At 41.0% G+C, this 23,595-nt stretch overlaps 1 protein-coding gene across 3 annotated transcripts; it reads right to left on the bottom strand.

The window, feature by feature from the left end:
- Positions 1 to 595: 595 nt before the first annotated feature.
- On the bottom strand, positions 596 to 22,533 carry LOC136051696 (arylsulfatase D-like). Of its 3 annotated transcripts, none has more exons than XM_065741255.1 (11): positions 22,426 to 22,533; positions 20,854 to 20,922; positions 19,735 to 19,875; positions 19,159 to 19,280; positions 18,177 to 18,299; positions 16,321 to 16,744; positions 15,060 to 15,196; positions 9,744 to 9,878; positions 7,921 to 8,083; positions 6,883 to 7,004; positions 596 to 1,484 (listed from the first exon to the last, which is right to left on the bottom strand). In XM_065741255.1, the coding sequence occupies exons 2-11, from the start codon at positions 20,907 to 20,909 to the stop codon at positions 1,114 to 1,116; spliced, it is 1,794 nt and encodes a 597-aa protein (XP_065597327.1). In that variant the 5' UTR covers positions 20,910 to 20,922; positions 22,426 to 22,533; the 3' UTR covers positions 596 to 1,113. The 3 variants fall into 3 exon arrangements, with proteins under 3 accessions (XP_065597327.1, XP_065597326.1, XP_065597328.1); XM_065741254.1 differs by having other exon boundaries at positions 20,854 to 20,926; XM_065741256.1 differs by lacking the exon at positions 19,735 to 19,875 and having other exon boundaries at positions 20,854 to 20,926.
- Positions 22,534 to 23,595: the final 1,062 nt, after the last annotated feature.

A 23,595-nucleotide genomic window follows, 5' to 3' on the forward strand; every position in this document is an offset into this window, starting at 1 on the left:
GGTTAGGATTATATATTGAGAGATGAATGCAGCTAACCAGAGGGCAGTGAGAGAGGATTAGATATTTTAATTCCCTACCTTTCCCTAATGACTGTACAGAGTGCTGACACTTGTTTGGCTTGTAGGATGTGACCTGTACACTGAAGTGATTAGTGTGTGCAAGAGATTTTTTAACACCTACTGAAACCAAAGTACTGTCTCTCAAAACAAAGAACATTTTTACTGGGGCATTTCAGCACTCGCATAAAATCAGGAGCGTTCACACTGAAGTGGGACATGCAGCTTACACATAGGTTGGTCTCGGGGATTGTGAAATTTGGGACCTATCTTGTCCAGACAGCTGGAGGATGATTTTCAATGCTCCTACAAGGGAGGTGATTTAACAGCATGGAAGATGTATGTCAGTTGGAATTGCAGTGGTTTAGCATTCCCAAATAGCTGGATGCTTAAATGCTGAATTTGGCATTGTAACTTAAGCTGCCTAATCTTTAAGACACATTTGTCAGTGTTGTGCTTTTGTTTTTGTTTTGTTTTGTTTTTCTTCCCTAGGACCTCTTACATGGCAGATAAATAAATATAAAGATGAGGCATAACATTGCTATGAGCTAGAATGTTTTTATTTCTTAGAGGCCAGTATGTTTTGGTGTGTTTAATGTGCAACTGTGCTGTTAAGCATACAACAGCTTTTTCATTAAAAGGATAAGATCTTGAAGAGAGAACCTCTTGGGCTCAGGCCTGTTGCCTTAACAAGCATATTACCTGCATAAACAGCACCAATTCAAGTTTAATCTCTTGTCAATCATAATTTCCTTAAGTTGAAAATCAGTAAGGAAGCTTTGCTTCAGCTATCTGTGATCTAGAAGTATCCATCTGAGGTACAGATTATACAGATGACGTGAGCAGGGTCTGTTTGGAGCATTTCTTAAAAAAAAAAAAAAAAAGGAAAAAGAAAAATAACAGTTTAAAACTACAGGCTTAGTGAAGAAAAGACTGAACAAAAACATCAAGAATATCACTTTCAGTAATTCCAGCATAATTTGTTCCCTGTCTGTATATCAGTGCAGTCATGTGAACGTGAATTATTATTATTTTTTAACTAACTCTATTTTGGTATTAAAGTGTGTCATCAGCTTTCTTGGTTTCTTTATCACACCAGCAGAAGGGAAATGTGCCACAGCATGGCTGCAGCCATGGCTTCCATACATTATTGTAAGGAGACAGCTGCTGTGGGACTGGAGTCAGTGTCTTTCGGTGCTCTTCTACAGCTTTTCCTATTCTCTTAATTACAGAATCAAACAAAGGCTCGGTGTCCACGGATAGAGGACTTGCTTCTGAAGGATCTTGTGAGAGATCAAACAGCAGTGGAGGGTCATGATGGGTTACACCATCCCCGAAACACGGGCAAATTCCTCTTTCAAAGCAAGCTCCAGAGTCTTCTGGTTGGAATACTGGAGTAGCAAAATGAGCTTTCCATATGGTGCCACCTGTTACAACAGAAGCACATTGAACAGCTCAATGGCAGTAGGCACAGGGGAGATCCCTCAGAAGCTGGTTCAGGTTCTAAGTTATTTGCAAGCACACATTGTGGTTGCCACGGACAGAGAAAAGACATGTTGGGAGCTGGCAGGGATTCAGAATGACTCATGGGCACACCTGGGCTGTGGGTACTTGCAAGGCTATATATACTCCATGGATGGTTAGGTCTAATATTTTGGGTGTAGAGAGACTCTGCACCTTTCTTGTGTTCCTTTAAAGCTCTGTATGCCTCTTGTAGGGGGAGATGGAAAACTGGCCATGAAAACAAAATCTGGAGAATAGTTTTTAAATGAACAGAATTAATTCAATCAGTTAGCAACTTTAGAGCTTGTATTTTAAATGCAGATCTGTAACTTCTAATGAAAAAAAAAATGACAAAGGAAATACAGTTCAAGATGGCATTTTCCTTCATCTCATCCCCTACTTTTCTCTCAGCATCTTAAGAAAGCACTGTACTGAACTCATTCCAAGATGAGGCAGAATTGTGCCCAGCAAGAAGACAGCAATTAGATACTGAAAAAGGACAGAAGAAAAAAGGGGACTTCAATGCTTGGAGCCACTGAGCACAATTAGCTGACATCTGCATCGTGCCTACATGGCATTTTTGTTTTGGTTCAACGGGATCTGCTGAATTGTCCTTTAGTCTATTGTCCCCTGCACTGAGCTTTGTGAACAGGATTCTGTAGTTTTATTCTTCTGACTGTGCTGTGTCACAACAGCAAGGACATACAGATAATCTGAGATTTAATATCTGTTAACAACATCTTCTGTTGCTGGTTGGTGACATATTTCTACTCCACGCTTTCCAGGTCCTTCTAAGCTATGCTACTGCATTTTTGCGAGGGACAATGTCTCAGTGGCTCTGAAATGGTTTTTTATAGTACATTTAGAAAAGATGGATTTCAGTTATCTGTTTCTGAAATTGAAAGACAGGATGCAAAGGTGGATTTAATAAAGGAAACTGGCTCACTGTTGCTGATGGCTTACTGAGGTTGGGTATTCCTCAATACTCAGTTGTGCAGTAATTCGGAGCATGAGTGTAGAGTGCCTGAGGAGAACTGTTCACATTCTGCAAATTCTTAACATCTATTTTTTTTCCCCAGCTGCAAAGAATTACTGAAGTTGCAGAGTGGGAGAAAGCCAGGTCCTTGTTAGGTCACTAGAAAGGATGCAGTCAGGCTGACTGTAATTAACCTGTGCTGGTGAGCTGAGTAGACAGCTGGGTTATGGAGAGTCATAAAGAAAAAAATAAAAGGTGGTAGAAATCAGCACTGCTGGAACTAGCAGGGGGGTATGACCCTCCCCAGGAAGCTAAGGGAGATGTGCAGTTTGCTACTGAAGTAGCTCTGACAGAATTTGAAGAATGCATGTGAATTTTAGGGCAATGTGTTAATGTAATATATACAAGGGAAAGAAAACCTGCTGCTTCAATCCAAACATCTCTCAAGCCCATCTGGTAACAATCAATCAATTTAATGAGCAGAAAGGAATGGACTATCACTAATAAGTGCTATTGTGCTGAGGTAGAGGAAAACTTCTAGCTTCGGTGGAGTGCTTAATTTATGATTGTGGTGTCAAGACACAGTGGCTTTGTATTCAGCCTGTCCAGTAAATAAAAGGGAATAGACATTAAATTTTCTTATGGTTGAGCTCATTTGAAGTTAGATCACCTTCATATTACATATTTAATCAGGCTCTTTTAAATTAATAGTCCATCAGCATTGTGCAAAGAAACAGAACTGCTGTCATAGATGAAAGTTGAGGCAGAGAGTGGTATTAATTTCATACGCACTGTTTTCAATGGCCTAGCCATCAGCAGCTGTGTTTCAGTGGCATAAATAATATAGAGGCATGAATGAGAGCTGTATCAGTGCTTTAGTGTTTTGCAGGATCATAAAACATGCCTTACATCTATATGCGGTTTCCATACCTGTGTTACAAAGTAGTATGACCTATGAAAAACTGATCTGTCTAGCAAAAGTTGTTTTAATGGCACTTGTTTGGGGGTGCTTCACTTGGGAGTCAGCTCTCTGGTCCCATCTGCTCAATGTCTGCTACTGGTAGAGTGTATTGAGTATGATCCTGGAGCCTATTTTCCAGTTTGGAAATAAAAAGCTCTAAACTGAAGTTATGGTCCTCAAGACATTCCATGGTGCAAAACAAAGCATGGCGAGCGGGTATACTCAGGATGGGTTGCTTCAAAAGCACATTTCTGGTCTGAACTAAAATCGTGATGTAGATCAACCTTATTATACACAAGGAGAACAAAATGTGAGAAGGAGGAGAACAGTACTTGAACTCAAAACGCAGTTCTTCAAACCTGTCCCTTGTGGTGTATACATTCAGCTTTCCACTAGGAAAGTGCAACGTGACTGCTCTAGCAGAGGTTTTTGAGGAGTATGATGTCAGGAAATGGCTTCCTCTGTATGGAAAATACACATATTAAAAGATATCTCTGCGAACTGTGATGGATTTAGAGGCACAGGAGACTGGAGTTTCTAGCTCCCGTGCTGTTTTAGGTACTGCTAACAAGTTTGCAGGCTAGAGGTTAGATGGGTTCAAGCCTGGAGCTGTAGTCTGAGCTTGCAGCTCAGAATGTGGTTTCAGTGAATGCAAGAACCGATGTTTTGGCAATGAAGCTATCGCAGGCAGCCAAAGCCTCTGTGCTGGGGCTGTTCTCGAGGTCCCCTGCTCCCACCCAGGGCCCTATACGTGCTCCTGGGGCAGCTCCACGCCCAAGCCTGTAGTGGGGTTGGGCCACGCTCCCGCTGCAGGCTACAGTTTCTACTGCCGCAGAGCCACTGAAACGCAGTTATATTTCGATGATCTCCCTGCGGAAGCTGCTCATTCGAAGTCTGACTCGGGAGGACTGAGCCGCGCCAGCGGTGCGTGGCGGTGATGGCGGTGCGGTGCTGCCCCCTGGCGGTGCTTTGCTGCCCCTGCTCCTCTCTGCGGGGTCCGGTGGTTGTCAGGTGGTCCATGGTGACGGGAAAGGACTGGGAAAGAAAAAATCACTCCTACTTTTAAGAAAGGAAGACCTGGGGAACCACAGGCTTGTAAGCCTCACCTCTGTTCCTGGAGAGATCATGGAACACGTTCTACTGGAAGGCACATGTGAGAGAAAGAGGTGATCCAAGACAGCCAGCGTGGCAGATCATGCCTGACCAATCTGATGGCCTTCTATGATGGTGTGATAGCATCGGTGGAAAAAGGAAGAGCAACTGACATAATCTACTCGAATTCTGCAAGGTCTTTGTCTCTAACATGTTCCCACACCACATTCTTGTCTCTAAATTGGAGAGAGATGGATTTGAAGAGTGAACTATTCAGTGGAAAAGGAATTAGTTGGATAGTCACAGCCAGAGGGCTGTGGTTAACAGCTGTATAAAGACCAGTGACTGGTGGGCCCTACAGGGGTCCATCTTGTGTCAGTGCTCTTCAATATCTCTATCAATGGCATAGACAGTGGGATCAAATGTACTGTCAGCAAGTTTGCAGATGAAACTGAGCTGAGTGGTACAGTTGATACAATGGAAGGCAGAGATGTAATCTCAAGAAACCTGGACAGACTTAAGGAGTGAGCCCAGGGGAACATAACGAGATTCAACAAGTGCAATGTGATGCACTTGGCCTGGGGCAATCCCAGATGGGTGTACAGTCCTGGAGAAGAACCTGTTGAAAGCAGACCTGTGGAAAAGGACTTGAAAGTCCTGGTAGATGAAAAGCTGAACGTGAGCCAGTAGTGTGCGCTTGGAGCCTGGAAGACCAACTGCATGCCATGCTGCATCAAAAACAGGGATGGCCAGCAGGGAAAGGGGGTGATTGTCCCCCTGTGTTCTTCCCTTGTGGGTCCCCACTGTGCCCATGCCTGGGATTAACTCCTGAATTAATGTGTGACTTGTGTAATTTACATCATTTTCCTTGAATGAAGTATCTTTGGAGATCATGAACCAAAAATAAAATCACACCACAGCATGTAGCGTCACATTAAGTCTTTAGTCCCTTTCCTCCTGGTTTCCTATCAGGAAAGCTCCATGAGTTCCTGCCAAGGGGTCATGCTTCTGTGGAATGTGGTACAGTTACAAAAGCACTGAGCACAAGTTTAAACTTGCAATGTGGCTAAAAATATAGGTGTTGTAAACCTGGCATGTATTTTTTAATGCCAACAAGAAAGACTGCAAAGTTCTCAGTGATTACCCTGATGACCTCGTGTTCTAGAACAGTATCGTCTTTTACAGGAGCAGGGAAATCAATTTTGAAATATTTACAAATACAAATAAGTTTTGCAGTCTTAGGGTATTCACTCTGCAGGCAGTTTTGTCTCAATACTATTTGATACTGTAATAGTATCAGAAAGTATCGTGAAGAAAATGTAAACGTGTCAAAGTGCTAACTGACCTTTGTTGAAACACAAGCTTTCCAACTGGGCTGCCTGAGTTTCTCTCACTGTGAGGTCACTACTCAAAGTATTCTTCAAACAGCTTCTTGTCAAGATACCTACAGCTGGATTTGGAATACCCTAGCTTTTAGCAACTATCACCTAATTGCAGTCTCACAAGAACTCACTAATTTTTCTCTCACTTCATAGATGGGGAAAACAAAAATCAGCAGGGTTCATTCTAATTTCTAAAGGACAGTAAGATGAGTGCAGTCGCCAACTCCCTTTACAGTCAGTGGAGAGAAGCAGTCAGATAGGTGTGATTGATTTAGCCAAGATATGCTAATCAGGATGTGAATTATATACCCAAGCATCTATTCCTCTACAGTGACAAAAACCCACAAGCTCAGAGCTAGGTGCTTGTGTTTGGTCACACAGGTGCTGTCCTCGTTTCTGAGCAGAAGTAAGGATGCAGCTACCAGTCACTTGCCCTTTCTCTTTTACATTTTAATGGATGGTCACTTCAGCAAGAATTGGGTGCTTCCTGAAAGCCAAGAAAAACATTACAGCTGCAGTCAGCTTATCTAATGCCGCAGCTGAAAAAGAGCACCACAAATAAAGTGGGGGCTACTGAAAACAAACCACTTAAGATAAAAACCTTGTGTGTGCAGTTCCTTTTTCTCCAGTCTTAGAGGAAAGCTGATCTTGAGTGCTTTTACATTGAAAGCAATAGAAACACTGCAGCAACATGAAGATTCTTAAAGCTATGCTACTCAGGGAGCAAAACCCTTCACCTCCAGGCAAGACAGGATAGCTAACAATGCCCATTCTGCACCTTGCAAAAGAACCGTGTTTGAAGCAATAAGCTTACTCAAAATGTGTATAAATGTTGTAACCTGTTATCCCATTGGAAGTGAGAGGTCATTGAATCATCTCCCACAGTCTGCAGGGGGAACGTTTATACTCACTCTCTTTGTGGTGCCACCGCACTGCATGCAAATCCACACCGCAGTAGTGAAACATGAACTCGTGCTCGGAGTGCTGCACTGCTCCCTGCAGTAATGGCAGCAAGGTGCGCCCATCGATTACCCTGGTGAAGACGGCTCGAGGTCATCAGACTGCTCAGGAATTGCACCCTGCCACTGCAGTGGGAGCAGGGCTCACTCTTCTTAAGATCAAGCACTGGGATTTCAAATGACATTTCTAAAATAAACCACTGTTTAGCTAATTAGCCCTGACGGTTTTAATTGTCTGGATGGGTGGCGGACAGTGATTAGTAGTTACTAGCAATTAGTGCAATTGCAACTTCACACATCCTGGGGAGATAAGCGATCAGCACTGTAATTTTCCTGGGGAAAAGTGGTAACCATAGAGAAGGGAAGTTCACTGGTTCTGGTTCCCTGAAAAGGAGCTCACTGATAGGCTTTGTCAAAATAGTGACAATTAACTAACAGTTGGTTTAGTTGTGCAACACAAGAACATTTATGCTCTTTCTCAGAATGACTTATTCACCTACACTTTCACTTGTTCTTAAGGACTAACATGGCTCTACCTATTGTTTACTGTCCAGAAACCTACTTCTCCATTACTGGCATCCAAATTCAGAGCATTTGTTCCATCTTCCCTAATCAGAAAGAACCAGGCTTGGAAACACCTGTCTTAAGTAAAATTTAATCCAAAGTAATTTTTTTTTCTCACTGCCCCCAGTTAACCGAGTTTCCTTTCAACGATTAGAATACTGAGTAAGCTAACCTATCCTTGATAGCATGTATTATTTTTATCTTTTTTTTTTTCTTTTCCCCATATAATCAGATAAGATGGGGAAAGCTAAGTAGAAAGGTTGATAGAGTACTATCTTTTTCAGCAACTAATAGAATTTAACTTATGAGTGTTAAGATGTGTGACACGTAGTCAACTTCTACCTAAAATAAGAAAGGGGGAGCAAATGATAAAATAAGAAAGGGGAGCAAAATAGAAAAGGGGAGCTTATGAAGTCTCTTTTTTACCTGTCCTGAGGCACTATCCCTCCAGCCAGTTGAACCACTGTTGGGAAAATGTCCATAATACTTGTTGGTTCGCTGATAACTATGCCTGCAGGCAACACTCCAGGCCATCTAACTATTCCTGGAACACGGATCCCTCCTTCCCAGCCTCCCATTCCTTTTCCACCTATTAAAGGAGAAAAAAAAAAAACCCAAAACATATAGATAGATAGACAGACAGACAGATATATAGATCAGATGTTTCTTATGCATGCATAACAAGAAGTTTTAAAACTTTCATATTCAAATACTTCTAATGCAAACACACTAAATCCTGAAGAACAGCAGAATGGCCACAATACAAGATCCATTCTTCAAAATGAAATTCATTACTTATTACTCCCTATTTTATAATTTATTATGTGGCATCTTATGCTGGGATATAAATGTTGGGAACAGTTTTCAGGCTTTGTTATACAGTAACTGCCAAGCTGCCTGAAACATCACAGTGGCTTTTCAGGGTATAGGAGTCTTGAAGAATTCCAGAGGATATCAGTCCAGACTGAAGTATCTCAAATATATCAGTTTCATCTCTATCCTTTGCTGCACTGATGATACACTCTCATATGAAGTAACACTCCACGACTTCACAGTACACAATGAAGAACAAAGAAAGAAGAATAGAGTTCATCTAAGAGAACTGGATGAAAGTGATAAATACTAATCAGTAGTCTTTAGAAACTGATTCATTTATTTTGGTTTATTTTTTTCCCCATTGTGTTCTCAGAGAAAAAAAAAAAGCCTTATTTCCTACTATGTGGCAAAAGAAGTGGAAAAAGCAAGCAGAAGAGAATATTTATGCATTTAATTCTAAAGCAAGAATCAGTGCAAAATGACCATGTGGGAGGTGGACTGGGGGAGAACGACCATGAAAAATTTAAAACCTCAAGGATGGAGATGGAAGCAAGAAAAAACTAAAAAATTCCAGAAAGGCAGATTTTAATAAAGCTATGACTGATAAAAAATGAACTTCTAGGAGAAAATTCGTGGAGCAAAATATCAAGAACTGGTAATTCTTTAAAGAAGCAACATTAAAAGACACAAATTTATGTTTTCACACTTTAGAGGATAATTAGTGTGATAAAAATAAGTTCTGTACTTGTTAATCAAACTGACTCAAGACAGATGTGTCAGTGTTTTTCAGTGTTTTTTTTTTTCTGTTATGTAGTTTGCAGAAGTCTCAAAATAGATATATAAATCTTTTGTCTAAAAACTTTGTAGCCTGTGCAACTTGGAGCCACAGCACTTAGTTCTAACACCTGGACAATGAACAACAGATAGCAGTGACCTTCTAAGAAACTGCAAAAGAAAAATAAGTGAAAATCTCCTCTTAAGTGCACATGATCAGAGCTGAAGAGGACTACGGCCTTCATCATCTCGATCACCAGGTGGCAGAGAACAAACCCCAAATAACAGCCGGTGCAGCCCAAGAAGAGAAAGATAAACACAAATGCAGAGACAAGAGACAATAAAAAGAGGATTGGGAGGCCCCTGCTGCATATCTCTGGTGGAGCAGAGACTCCTGGCCGCCCAGAGCTGTTTTGCTCATTTATTGCTTGCTCAATGAATTCCTTACTATTGGTAACAGCATGTATCATTCTTTTCACACCTATAACAATTAGGAAGTATACACATTTGGACAATCCAAGAGGTTTTTATTTATTTACTTATTTTTGACTTCAAGTCTGAGAAGGAAATATGTTTGTAAAAATACCTGGACATACTTTATTCGATTGCTTTCTTTTTAATAGGCAATCTTATGCATGCACGTGTCACTAAGATCTTACCTTTATAGATACCATTCCATCCACCCAATCTGACGTTTCCTCTATGAGCCTCTACAGATCCTCCATGATCAGATGCAAAATAAATAAATGTGGTGTTCTTCAAGCCTTCTTTGTCAATAACATCCAGAAGTCTACCTATAAATGAAGGAAACCAACGTAATTAAGTCCTGAAATACAGTCAGATTTTTCACTGACTTAAAATTAAGTGAAGCCAGTCATTCTACTGTGTGGGAACTGCTGAATCACAGCCTGAACCACTGATTGGTCACCTGAGATGAGCACCAAGTCAGCCACAGATGCACAGGTGAAGGTGATATACCTGTTTGATTGGAAGGGGTGGAGCCTGGCTCCACCTCTCCCAAACCCCATTTAAGGGCTGACCACCACCAGGGAAGGATCTCTTTTTGGAGATCCCTCCCATGTGGAGTCCACAGCAAGCCTTTATCATCCCAAAGATATGCTATCTTCTTTTCCTTACTATTTGTGTACCATCTGTATAGACCTACTTAAGTACACCATCTTCTATGCTATTTTTTAGTACCATCCTTGGGAATTATTTACCTTACACCTACCAACCTCAGTGAATTCTATTATGAACTACCTCAAGCAATGAAGAGTAATACTAAATTGTGGAAGTAAGAGCCCAACGGAAAGCTGCTTAATGCATCCAAAATTTGTTTGTAGTGTCAATGAAAGACAGGAAAATTAAACAACAACAACAAAAACCCCACAAAAGCTAAATGGAAAATAACATAAATGAATGATCTTTTTATACAGGCTTCTCAGAATATTCTCATGTTTGTGCTGTAAATTCTCTGAGTCAAGGATTGTATCCATTGTGTAACCTAAAGCCTGTTAAAAAAATTTGAACAATAGTGCTGCTTCACCATAGAAAATGCTCTTGTCTCACCAAGGACTACATCGGGATTCTGAAATCAGGCTTCACACAATCATCCAAAACATTCTGAGGATGTCAGTGGTAAAAACTCTGCAGAGTGCAATTCAATTCTAACTTTATAAGGGATGTTTTCAGTACTGGTAACATGAAATGTTCATACAGAGTATATCATTTACCTCTGATCAGTCTTCCTCATCCCTCTCTGAATCAAAATATAATCACTACAAACAGCTTCCTTAGCTACAGAAGCAGCAACAACATCAGTTTTATGCAAAATAAAAAGAAGAGCCAGTGGTCAGGTCATTTTCTTATTGACCTTGTCTAAAAATAGACATCTAACAAAAAGAAGAATCTAGGCCTTTCTGTTAAGAATTAGATCCCAAGTATCTTAGTTTGAGATGCTTGTCCTCAAAACTGCATCCTGTGCAGTCAGTGCAACACATGTTCTTTATCTCCTTGTACTTCTGCTCTGCTTGAGTAGCTTGTGCCTGAATTTGAATGAGGCAGTTTGTTGATCAGTCAGGAGTCCAGATTATGTTTTCCTTCAACTCTTCAGTGGCAGTGAGGGATACTAAGAGGACCAGGAAAATCCATCTCATAAATGCATGGCTAAGAGGCTAGTGCAATCATAGGGATTTGGATTTTTTTTTTATCATGGGAGAGTTTGCTCAAAGCCTGGCCTGGTGGCTGCTCAAAGGTCTCATCTGTCTCAAAAGAGGAAACAGATTCTAGCCCAGGAACAGACAGAGCTCATTGAGAGGGCTTTAAACTAGATATGAAGGGGGAAGGTGTTAAATCAAGACTTGCTAGAGCCTGGGTGAATAATGATGGGGTTGGGTGGGAGGCCAATGGCATAGATGAAGTGTATCAACACCAATGCACACAGCATAAGCAACAAACAGGAGGAGCTGGAAGACGTTGTGCAGCAGGCAAAGTTTGACTTAGTTGCTATTACTGAAATATGGTGGGATCTCTTCCACAAGTGGAGTGCTGCAATGGACGGGCTATAAACTCTTCAGAATGGATAGGCTATGAAGGAGGGATGGTGATGTGGCTCTCTCTGTTAGTATTTTGATGTTGAGCTTGAGGCTGATAATGATAAGGTTGAGTCTCTAAGGATAAAGGTCAGGGGGTGGACCAACAAGGCTAACATACTGGTGAGGGTCTGTGATAGACTGCTAAACCAGGAGAAGAGTTGGATGAGGCATTCTACAAGTATCTGGAAGAAGCGTGATTGCCAGTCCTTGCTCTCAAGAAGGAACTCAACTTCCCTGATATATACTGGAAATATAATACAGCTCAGAGGAAGCAGTCAAGGAAGTTTCTAGAGTGTGTGGAAGATAACTTCCTGACGCAGATGGTAAGAGACCTACCATAGGAGGTGCCCCACTAGATCTGCTGTTCACAAACAGAATGACTGGTGAGAGATGTGGAGGATGGGAGCTGTCTTGGGCAGAGCAACCACAAAATGGTAGAGTTCTCTCATCTTGGTGATCTTAGAAAGAAGGTCAGCAAAACTACTACCTTTGACTTCCAGATGGTGCACTTTGAAGTATGCAGGACACTGGTAGGGACAGTCCCTTGGGATTCAGTCCTGACGGGTAATAGTGTCCAGGGAGGCTGGACGCCCCTGAAGAAGGAAATCTTAGAGGTGCAGGAGCAGGCTGTCCCCCTGTGCCATAAGATGAGCTGGCGGGGAAGAAGACCAGCATAGATGAACAGGGAACTTTTTCTGAGACTACAAGAGAAAAAGAGCTCCTCTGGAAGAAGAGATGGGCAACTCAAGGAGAGTACAAAGAATATTTTAGAATGTGCAGAGAGAAAATTAGACAGGCATAAGAAAAGCTTGAATTCAACCTGGTCACTAGGGTAATGGAACCCAAAACATTTTTTTTAATGAATATATTAACAGTAAGAGAAGGGCCAGGGAGAATCTCCATCATTTACTGGATGTGCGAGGTAATGTGACCACTGAGGATAAAGAAAAGGCCAAGGTTCTCAGTGCCTTCTTTACATCTGTCTTTAAAAGTAAGAACAGTTATACTTGGGGTGCTCTACCCCTGATATGGAAGTCTCGGAAGGCGAGCAGAATAAACTCCCCATGATTTGGGAATAAATGGAGACCTATTACTCCACTTGCATGGGGGATAGATGGGATCCACCTGAGGGTGCTGATTGAGCTGGCAGAGGTGATTGCCAAGCCACTTTCCATCATCTATCAGCATTCCAGGTCAACTGAAGAGTTCCCAGAGGATTGGAAGCTTGCCAGTGTAGATCCCATCGAGAAGAATGGTCATAAGGAGGATCCAGGGAACTACAGACCTGCCAGCCTGACCTCAGTGCCAGGTAAGGTAATGAAGCAGATCACCTTGAGTGAGATCATGTGTGAGACAACCAGGGGATAAGGCTTAACTAGAATGGGCTCATGAAAGGCAGGTCCTGCTTGATCAACCTGATCTCCTTCTCTGATCAAGTGACCTGCTTGACATAGTCTACCTAGACTTCAGCAAAGTCTGTGACACTGTCTCCCACAGTATTCTCCTGCAGAAGTTTTCAGCCCGTGGCTTGGACAGGTACACTCCTTGCTGTGTAAAGAACTGGCTGAATGGCTGGACTCAGAGACTGGTGGTGAATGAAGTTAAATCCACCTGGCAACCAGTCATGAGTGGTGTTCCCCAGGGATGAATATTGGGCCTGTCCTGTTCAATACCTTTTTTGATGACCGGGATGTGGGGAGTGAGTGCACCTTCAGTATGTTTACAGATGAAACCATATTGGGGCTAAGTGTTGATCTGATTGAGTACAGGATAGCCCTTCAGAGGGATCTGGACAGGCTGGATAGTTGGGCTAAGGCCAACGAGATGAGGTTCAAGAAGACCAAGTGCTGGGTCCTGCACTTTGGCCACAACAACTCCAGATGATGCTTGGGGCAATATGGCTGGAAGTCTGTGTGGAAGAAACAAACCTGGGGGTGTTGGTTGACACTTGGCTGAACATGAGCCAGCAATGTGCCCAGGTGACCAAGAAGTCTAATGGCATCCCGGCTTGTATCAGAAATAGTGTTGAAAGCAGGACCAGAGTAGTGATTGTCCCCTTGTACTTGACTCTGGTCGGGCCAGACTTTGTTTTGGGCCTCTCACTACAGGAAAGACATTGAGGCCCTAGAGCATGTCCAGAGAAGGCCAGCAAAGTTGGTGAGGGGTCTGGAGCACAAGTCTTATAGGAAGAGACAGAGGGAACTGAGACTGCTTGGTCTAGTGAAGAGGAGGCTCAGAGGAGACTTCATAGCTCTCTACAATGACTTGAAATGAGGTTGTGGTAAGGTAGGGGTTGGCCTCTTCTCCCACGTAACTAGCAATAGGATGAGAGGGAACGGCCTCAAGTTGCTCCAGAGGAGGTTCAGGTTGAATACTAGGAAAAATTTATTCTCTGAAAGAGTAGTCAGGCTCCAGAATGGACTGCCCAGGGACTGGTGGCGTCACTATGCCTGGAGATGTTCAAGAAAAGTTTGGATATTGTGCTAAGGGACTTAATTTAGTGGCAATATTTTGATGGTAGATGGATGGTTGAACTGAATGATCTTGGAGGTCTTTTCCAACCTTGGTGATTCTGTGATTCTATAATATTTGATTGTCTGACTTAATCCAGAGAAACCTAGACAGGCTTGAGCAGTAGACCTAGGAGAACTTCATGAGGTTCAACAAATTCAAGTGCAGGGTGTTGCATCTGGGTCACAGTAACCTTCCACGTGAGTGCAAGCTGGGGATTGTAAGGATAGATACAGCCTTGCCAAGAAGGACTTGGAGGTAGGTACTGGTGGACAGCAAGCTGGACATGAGCCAGCAATGTATCCTCATAACCCAGAAAGCCAACCATATCCTGGATTGCATCAAAAGAAGCATAGCCAGTAGGTTGAGGAACATGATCCTGCCCTTCTACCACAGAGCAGCAAGTCTTCACCTGGAGTATTGCATTCAGATGTGGAGTCCTCAGTAGAAGAGAGACATAGACCTGTTGGAGTGTGTCCAGATGAGGGCCATGAAAACGATCCAAGGGATGGAACGCCTCTCCTGTGAGGACAGGCTGAGAGAGCTGGGGCTGTTCAGCCTGGAGAAGAGATGGATCTGGAGAGATCTGATAGTGGCCTTTCCATATCTAAATAGGGGCTATGAGAAAGAAGGGGACAAACTCATTATGAGAGTCTGTTGTGACAGAAATTTAGCACTGCAACACTGAAGTGTGTCAATTAAAAAATAGTAGTAGTTTCCACTTTCACACCAAGAAACAGAAAAGGGTACTTGTAGTGAAATGTCAACCTTCGAAACTAACTGTGTGTCCAAGGCAAGATTTCTAATAGCGAGTTCTGTCATCTCCCACATTTAAATATATTATTTCCTTCAAAATCACCACTTACTTACCCACCATCCAGTCCATCTCCTCTACATTATCTCCATATAGGCCATGCCTGCTTCTTCCAAGAAACTCCTTTGTGGTAATGAGTGGGGTGTGAACATGTACAAGGGAAAAAAAGAGAAGAAACGGTCTATGCTTGTTTCTGAAATAAGAGAAAACAACTGTAGTCAACTTTCTGAAAAATACCACTCCAAACAAAATATAACAGTGACGTGGTAATGATTACCTCACTAGAAATTAATGGGGAGACCAGAGTAAAAACTTTGAGTTTTGATATCTTGCATTTTTGAGGCCAGGGAAGACAGAGAGGATTAAAACACCCTTCAAAGATTTTGGTTCTTTATGAAGACCAAAATAGTAGTGGGCCTTTTCTCTGGTTCCAAATTAGATATGCATAGAACACAAAATAAATGAACATGAAAACTCATAGCCTACAGACTGACACACAACTTGCCACATGAATACTGCTAAGAACTTAATAATTAGTTTAACTCTATCTGGTTGCATTGTAAGTGAAAGATACTTTGGTAAAACAAAACAAGTCTCAGTCTCCTGCTTGTAAAATATGAACTTATGGAACTTCATATGAGAGTTCATCCATCAGACTAGGATCATTTTTCCTGTTCCTACTGCTTACATGCCCAGTCCTTGGCTAAAACTCCTTTGTGAACAAATCAAAAACACAACAAAATCATCTTCCTTTTCCTGGGAGGCTAACAAGCTATGTAAAAGATGAAGGACAGCAATATGGTTCTGACAGGTAAATGGATGCCAGAAAACAGTGAACTGCTGCTGGCAAGCACTAGGAGCAGGTAGTTCAGCATGCCAGCAGTGTAACCCAATAGTGTATGACAGAGCAATTGTGCTATTTTGTAGGGCAGATAATTCAAAAGGATGTAATTCAGAGGAGATGTTGAGGAGGATGGTATATTTCCTATATGGATCTATATAGATGGTACACAGACTACTGGTAAGTAAAGGGTGGCTCACCTTTTACAATGCTTGAGGCTCATCAATGACTCCACATGGGAGGGATCTCCAAGAAGAAATCCTTCCCTGGTGGTGGTCAGCCCTTAAATGGGGACTGGGAGAGGTGGAGCCAGGCTCCACCCCTTCCAATCACACAGGTACATTGCCTTCACCTGTGCTCCTGCAGCTGACTCAGTGCTTGCCTCAGGTGATCAATCAGTGGTTCAGGCTGTGATTCAACAGTTCCCATACATATTTGCAAAATTCTTAAAAGGTTATACACTTTTTGTTGGTTACCTTTCAATGAAGGAAACTGCCTCCTTCAGCATATTAGAAGTCATTTTTTCTAGATTCATTGGTTGTTCTGTGATATCATGGTTTCTCATCAGAATGCAGTTCCAGTACTTAGTGAATCCATAGCTGGAGAACCAGGAAAGGAAATACACGAGACCAAGGATGGTCACACATACTATTATTTTCCATTTTACTGAGAATAAGCCGGTAAGTTTTCCAAACAAAAGTGTAAGCACTGCAAGGAAGATTATTTGTGTGTAAAACCAATATGTATATTGCAAAGACTTGGCCAGTTCAGGGTCATCAGTGCCTTGACACTCATTCAGAATGGTAAAAGGCATGCCATAAAAATATTCAAAGCCATGATTTAAAGGGTGGTGGCAGTGATCGTGGTGGGATTCGCAGTTCACACCCAAATGCCACTTCCCTGGAAATACAAAACAGAAGTATTAAATCCAAAATCATTTATATCACGTGAGTCTGCCTTTATTTCTAAAAGGTTGGCTGCACTCCTCAGTTATAGTGCAGCCAAGGGAGGAGGTAGTTGGAATAGGACAGGCTCTCCTGGCACTGTATCTGAGAGAATAGCTCTTTTTCTTTACTTAACTAACACAATTCCACATGGGCAATGGTCCAGCTCAGAGATCTCTCTAAGAACCAGTGTGGTTGCAATATTTCAGGCTTTTATTATTCTCATATGATAAAGTGGTCATTAATTAACATGTGGCCTGGTGGGGAGAATCCCTTGTGCCAAAAGAAACAGCCAAGAACAAAAATATGAACTAGTTTACATGTAATTTAGAGTCGACCTTCAAATTCAAAAATGAAGTTCAGGAATAAGTTGTACACACTATCTCTCCTAAAATGAATAGCAAAATAGGCCACTCTAATTATCAGGTACAATTGGACATATCAGAATATGTCATACCCTGATAATGAAGCACAATGAAGTCATTTTACAGAGCACTGTAATTATCATGACACTGAAGGACATAGCCTATAACCATGGGCTTTGGGCCTATTAACCAGACAAATAACTTCAGAGAACTGCTAATAAGCTCCATGGTCCTATATATGAGTGCATTTTATAGAATAAACTATTCCAGACTGCAACAATCTCCCATTTGCACAAGCTTGTATGAACCTGTATATCACTGAGACTCGTTTCAATTTAGGAATTGAATGACACTTTAGTGTGCTAGAGCCAAGTAGAGGCATGAAAATCACAGTTATTACAATTAAGCACACAATAACTTTGGCTACCTAGAAGAGTATAAAGTTGAGAGGTGCTTGAAGGACACATCATTTAATCACTGTTCAGGAAAAAATAGCAAACATTTAATAGGATTTTCTTTCCTGAACATGGATTCTGATCCAAAACCCACTAGAGGCCATAGAACTCTTCCAGCTATTTTGTCTCACTTCAGTCACTTTTTTTTGCAGAAAATTAGGGCATTTTTAGTCTGTATGATAAGAAGGATAAGTAACAGAAAATCTAGCCATCAGAGTGAATTAAGACCACTGTAGTGCCTGGGTACCAACTGTCAGACAACGTATTTTTTGCTCTGTCTGAATATCTCTATCAGTTCTCCTAAATCAAATTGTATTGGGAAAACAAGAGATCCTCCTTTGCAATTATTTTTCTTTGCCATGATTGTATTCCATACAATCCCCATTTCTGAATTATCACATTTATTGTGTTGACACTACTGGGAGTTGGGTTGTGAGCGGAATTTGAAAACCCCTGTTGATTTTTAAAACTTTGGTTTATCTGATCCTGAACATTCTGACAAAGAAAAATATTTACAGAAAAATCCTCACTTGAATAAAATCAGATAGAAAGTTTCTGTGCCTCATACCTACAAGTGCTGTAGAATAACCTTGCTGGTGCAGTACTCTGGCAAAAGTAGTTTCATTCGGTGGGAGCCCACCAGAACACCCATTCCAAAACAGAACACGCCGTTGGGTGTTGGATGCCATGCCTAGAGAGGAATAACAATTTTTAAAATAAAGCAAGCCAGAATTCAGATTTTTCATTCCTTTCCGATTATTCTTCCTATTGAATGAGATTCAGCTGCCTTTTCATTATACATTCAGCATGCTCTAAGGTATTCTGATTGATCCTCAAGAAGAACATCCCTTCCAAGTGTTCTGTTTTATCTGCTAGACCAATGCAGATGGTTCAGGTGGAGTGTTGAAAGCGGTGTTGAGATGCCTATGTTTGGACATTAGGCAATTAAAGTCCCATCACAGTAAGATGCTAAAAAGGAACTAAAGGGAAAGAAGTACAAAACAAAAACAACAAACAAACGAACAAACAAAAACCAAACAACAACAAAAAAAACTGACCCAGAGCATTTATCCACAAAGGTATAGCTCCTTTAGCAAGTCAGTCAGATCAGACAAGCTACCCTCTTGAATACTGGGAGATAACGTGGACGGTTTTCTGTCTTGATTCTAAATGGCTGAATTAAACCTGTTTTATTGTTGAGAACTATTCTACACACTAACAGATTTCATTATAAAAATGTCAATTAGGTTAGTCAAAATATGTTGTTTAATATAATTTCAACACTACATTCAGTGTTTATACTACTGTTTTCTTTGTTTCTACCTTTGGTGCTTGTTTTTATTTTCATCCATTTCTGTGCTGTCATTTAACCACATCACATGTGCTTTCTGTGGGGATTTTCCCACGGAAATCAATCAGTAAATCTAGTCATCTTCATTTCTGTCCCAAAGCCTTAGATCAACTAGACTTTGTAATGCATTGTTTAAAGGGATTTTTAATAGCAACAATGGCTAGACAAACTGCAGTTAACTATTAGAGAGAAGCCCAACCTGATCTGATGGGGTATCTGCCAGTCAGGAAGGCTGCTCTGCTGGGAGTACAGACAGAAGCTGCAGCAATGTGCTGAGTAAGTCTCACTCCTTCCTTTGCCAGGCCATCAATGTGAGAGGTCCTACAGAGAAAAATCATATTCAAAAAGCATTTTTATTGATGCATAAAGAAAAGATACGTCAGGTCTACTTCATATCGCAAGCTTATGAAGCATAGTGAAAAAAATTACACTAATAGATATGGGGCACGCAATTTGCAAGACTGTAACAGATGAGAATAGATGTGAGATATATATACGCAATCATTCTATCAATCAATCTACATCCAGACTGAAAACTACACTAGGGATTAGAAGCCCAAGAAAGTCACTCAAGCATGCTTGTATAATTTTTATTCCCACAAGAATTACTGTAGAACATTTTACTTTAAACATACTTTGAAGAGTAGCGTATCTCTATAAACCGATCTGCTAATGAGGAATCTTCTAATACTGCCATCGGTGTTGTTGCTTTCCCCCCCCCCCCCCCCAACTAAAATGTAACAGGATGGGGTAATTTATTTTGTAGAATTCTTACCTTATAGTATCATTGCCATAACAACCCACATCTCCAATACCAAGATCATCAGCCAGTATTAGTAAAAAATTGGGTTTTGGAGAACTTGATACACAGGTTCTTAGAAACAAGCATAAAATGAGCCAAATGCATAGGCAGTTCCTGAAGTTAAAAGGGAAATAGAACAAAAATGTTTTCAAGCCTTATAATGTACTTGCAATTATTAAAATACTATAAGGATTGTGCAGATGCTACCAAATACTGCCAGCAGATGGAGCTCCTGAATATTTACAAAAGTTCTTGAATTTTCTGAAACGGGTATTTTTTTATATTCATTTGCACGGGAATTTTGTTTGTGTATTTCTTTCTTAAGTTTTGCACCAATCTAAGCAGGCATTTCCGTGTCATGCAACTGGTTAAAATGGCAACAGCTTGAGTATTATATCCACTGGACACAGTGCTACAAACAGCACCTTCATCCATGCTCCTTCTGCAGAATCAAAGTTGCAGTAATGGGCTTAACTTTGCAAATCTTCCTAGAAGTCTGTCTCAGCTCATATATTAGTTGCTTAATGTAATTCACTTGAAGTCAAGTATATATACTAGAATACATCTACTAACTGCTAGTTCATTAAGAGATACCACAATGCAATAAATCTATATTAAATGTAATATGCTACTTATGCTCCTAAATCTCTGCCTTCTAGAAAAACAGGTTGAAAGGCCTCCAATAGGGAATGGTTTTAAACTAAAGAGAGGGAGATTTAGATTACATGTCTGGGAAGTTTTTTTTACAGGGAGTGGGTGAGGTGCTGGAACAAGTTGCCTGTAGAGATTGTAGATGCCCTGTCCCTGGAGGTGTTCAAGGCCAGGCTGGATGGAACCCTGAGCCTGGTCGAGTAAGTACTGGTCTAGTAAGTACTAGATTTAGCAGCTGGCAGCTCTGTCTGTGGTGGGGGCATTGGAACTTAATGATCCTTGAGGTCCCTCCCAACCTTCTATGATTCTTTGGAAAAGATCTAGTTTGAAATCCATATTAACTGCTCTAAGATTCTCAGCATTTTTTATTTTTAGAGATCTGTTTACATTTTCTTATGCACAACATTTAAAAATACAAGACATCCGTATACATTTTCCTACCACTGTCTTTCGTGGTAAACTTCATGGCTTCCCCTTGTATAGAAAAGGCACATCATTTGTCATATAATTCTGGCTGGGGAAAGAAAAAAAAAAGAAGAAATACATATAAAATACATATAAAATGAAAAAAAAAATATGAGAGCCAGCAGTTTTGGTGATCCTGTCTGTGAAGCTGCTCATTAACTATCCTGTATCATCACAATCATATTGCCACTTCCTGTGGCTATGACAGGGCTTGACAATGCAGTCTCCAACTTTCCGAATGTCTGCAGAGCCCTCTTGAGCAGACATTGCAAGTTAAGAGAGACCACTTCTGAGGACATTGCATAGAATGTAGCTTTACAGGATTCGACCTGCTTTCATTTACCATTTACTTCAGGGAGACTCATGTTTCACAGGAAGACTTCAAACCAGTGTTAAAGATGTTGGTTACTAAGTAGAAGCACAAAACTGTTGGTCTTCACTGAAATGAAGATTTCTATTAAGTGAAACAAGAGACAGTAATATGTAAATATAGTACCTCACTCTTTACATAACATCAAACTATCTTTTAACTTCAGGAAAATAAACTAATCCTTACTGGGAGTTTAGAAACTACAAAATAAAAGCCAGTCTGGGAACTAGTAATTACAGTGCAATTCTTAGGAAATGACAGTGATGCTCTTGTATTTGGATGCCATCTACTGACTTCAGGGAGGTGCCTTTATTTGAATATTAATAAAAACCGTCCAAAAACATAAATATCATTATGAAAAAGAACTTCCAAGTTTAATGCCATTTACAAGTTTAACAGCACCATTTTTCTACCTGCCAACTCTATGAATTCACCTTGGACTTTAAAACCTAAAAATAACTTTTTTGTTTCAAAACATACATATTTTTTCTTGTCAAGGCACACTTTATGTGCGGAAGTAATTTCCTATGCTTGCTGAAATAAAATGCAACTATTTGCTTTGGACAAAAAAAAAATAAAATAAAAAAATGGTGAGGGGAATGCACTTTTTTTGCTTGTGAATAGATGCAGACCTTGAGATCTGCAGAAAATGTTTCACTGGAACCATGTAAACAGCCATCCAGATGCACAAGATAAATTGGCTGCTCTGGGACTGGCAAATCTCATCTTCATGCTGAATACTGAAGTAAATTGAAAGTATTAGTTTTTTCACTTGAAAAGTGATCAAAATGTGAAATATCCAGACCATGAGAAATCTTTGCTTTGCCACCCTGCTTTCTCTTTCTCTCCTATGGGTGTTGAAAAGTTTTCAAAGCTGGTGCGGCACCCTTGCCGCCTTCCACTGCATCCCCACATTTTCATGTGTTTCATCTGGCTGCTGACAGCAGTCACAGTGATGTTTAGACAGAGAATTGGTACAATCCGTTAGCAACACTGTAATTTCAACTGAGGAACTGAGTAGCACTGAAGACGTTTCAGACTTAATATCATCAGCTGTGGCACAATAAGAAATGATGCTCCTCGTTTAATTGCAAGACATTTTACAAGCAGTGTCCCTATTGAAAGGCTAGAATAAATACTTCTTTTTTTTTTTAATCAATTTAAATACGTATATTCACCTTTTTCTGTTAAGGACTGGTTCCTTCTGAAAGCACTGCTACCACTGGCATTGCTGTGAGTGCAGCGAACACTGTAATGGGGCCTAAGGCTTGTCAAGTTTCCTATCTGTTAAACAACAACAAAAAATAACATAATCCACAACTCTGAAAGAACACCATTCTCTAGAAATCAGCACAGCAACTTACTGTTGAAACTAGTACTGCTGAACTTACAGAAATCCAAGGAAACAGTAGATAGCAATTTCCAGTTCCACAATAAACATCAAGTTAATAAAAAAGGCCAGCTCCTTTTAACAGCACAGTTAACAAATTATTATTCTCGCTCTGAAATTCCTTCTTGCTCTTTGGTTTGCTAAGCAGTCTGATCCCCAGAGACGTGCGTGGGAGGAAGTGGGAGTGGATTTACTGTGTTTGCTCTCCATCTCCCTTCCCCCAGTTCTGGATGCAGCAGCCACTGGGATGTCTGCCAGGAGCAGTGAGCCGGACCGCCACTGAGGTCTCACACAAATTCCAGACAGAGTACAAAGTCTTTATTCTTGAAACAGCGACACAACATGGCCACCGCCTTCTCTGGACTGCCTACCCACTTAATTCTGCACAGATCCATGTAAAGTCTAGCACTGCTCTCTATTGGAGCACCTCCAAAGTGATGCTTCAAGTGAATACAAAATCAAACTTGGAGTCTCGTGGTTTTATTTCCTCCACCCTGCTTTCTGACCTCTCAAGCAAGTTAACAGAACTGGCTTGTCCTTCCCTTCCTTGTTCATGTTGTCTTTTCTTCCTCATTGCATTTTCAGGCAAGCTGAACCTACCTGCACTGAAGATATTAAATGTGATGTCTTCCCCAGGGTCTGAAGGTAGAGTATTCCCCTTCCCCACATCCACTTGTATGGGAAGTTAGCTCTGTTGTGATGCATTTTACCCTTCCAAAGGTCTTGAGCAATGAGAGAAACTCATTTCTATTCGCTTGTTGACATTTCAGCTCCCCTGGTCCCTAGAGCACTATGAGTGCTGAATTTAACATTGTACTCGAGAGAAATCAGCAGGGGTCAGTGAGGTGGAAAGACAAAGCAGCTTAAATTAGCAGGTTCATATAATACATTGGAAGGGATAACTGGGGACTGATTTTTGTTGACCTCCTTGAACACATGGCTATATTTGGTTATCCTT

This window comes from Cyrtonyx montezumae, unplaced genomic scaffold, assembly GCF_038088225.1.
Source record: "Cyrtonyx montezumae isolate F1298 unplaced genomic scaffold, pur_monq_1.0 scaffold_3, whole genome shotgun sequence".
Lineage (NCBI taxonomy): Eukaryota > Metazoa > Chordata > Aves > Galliformes > Odontophoridae > Cyrtonyx > Cyrtonyx montezumae.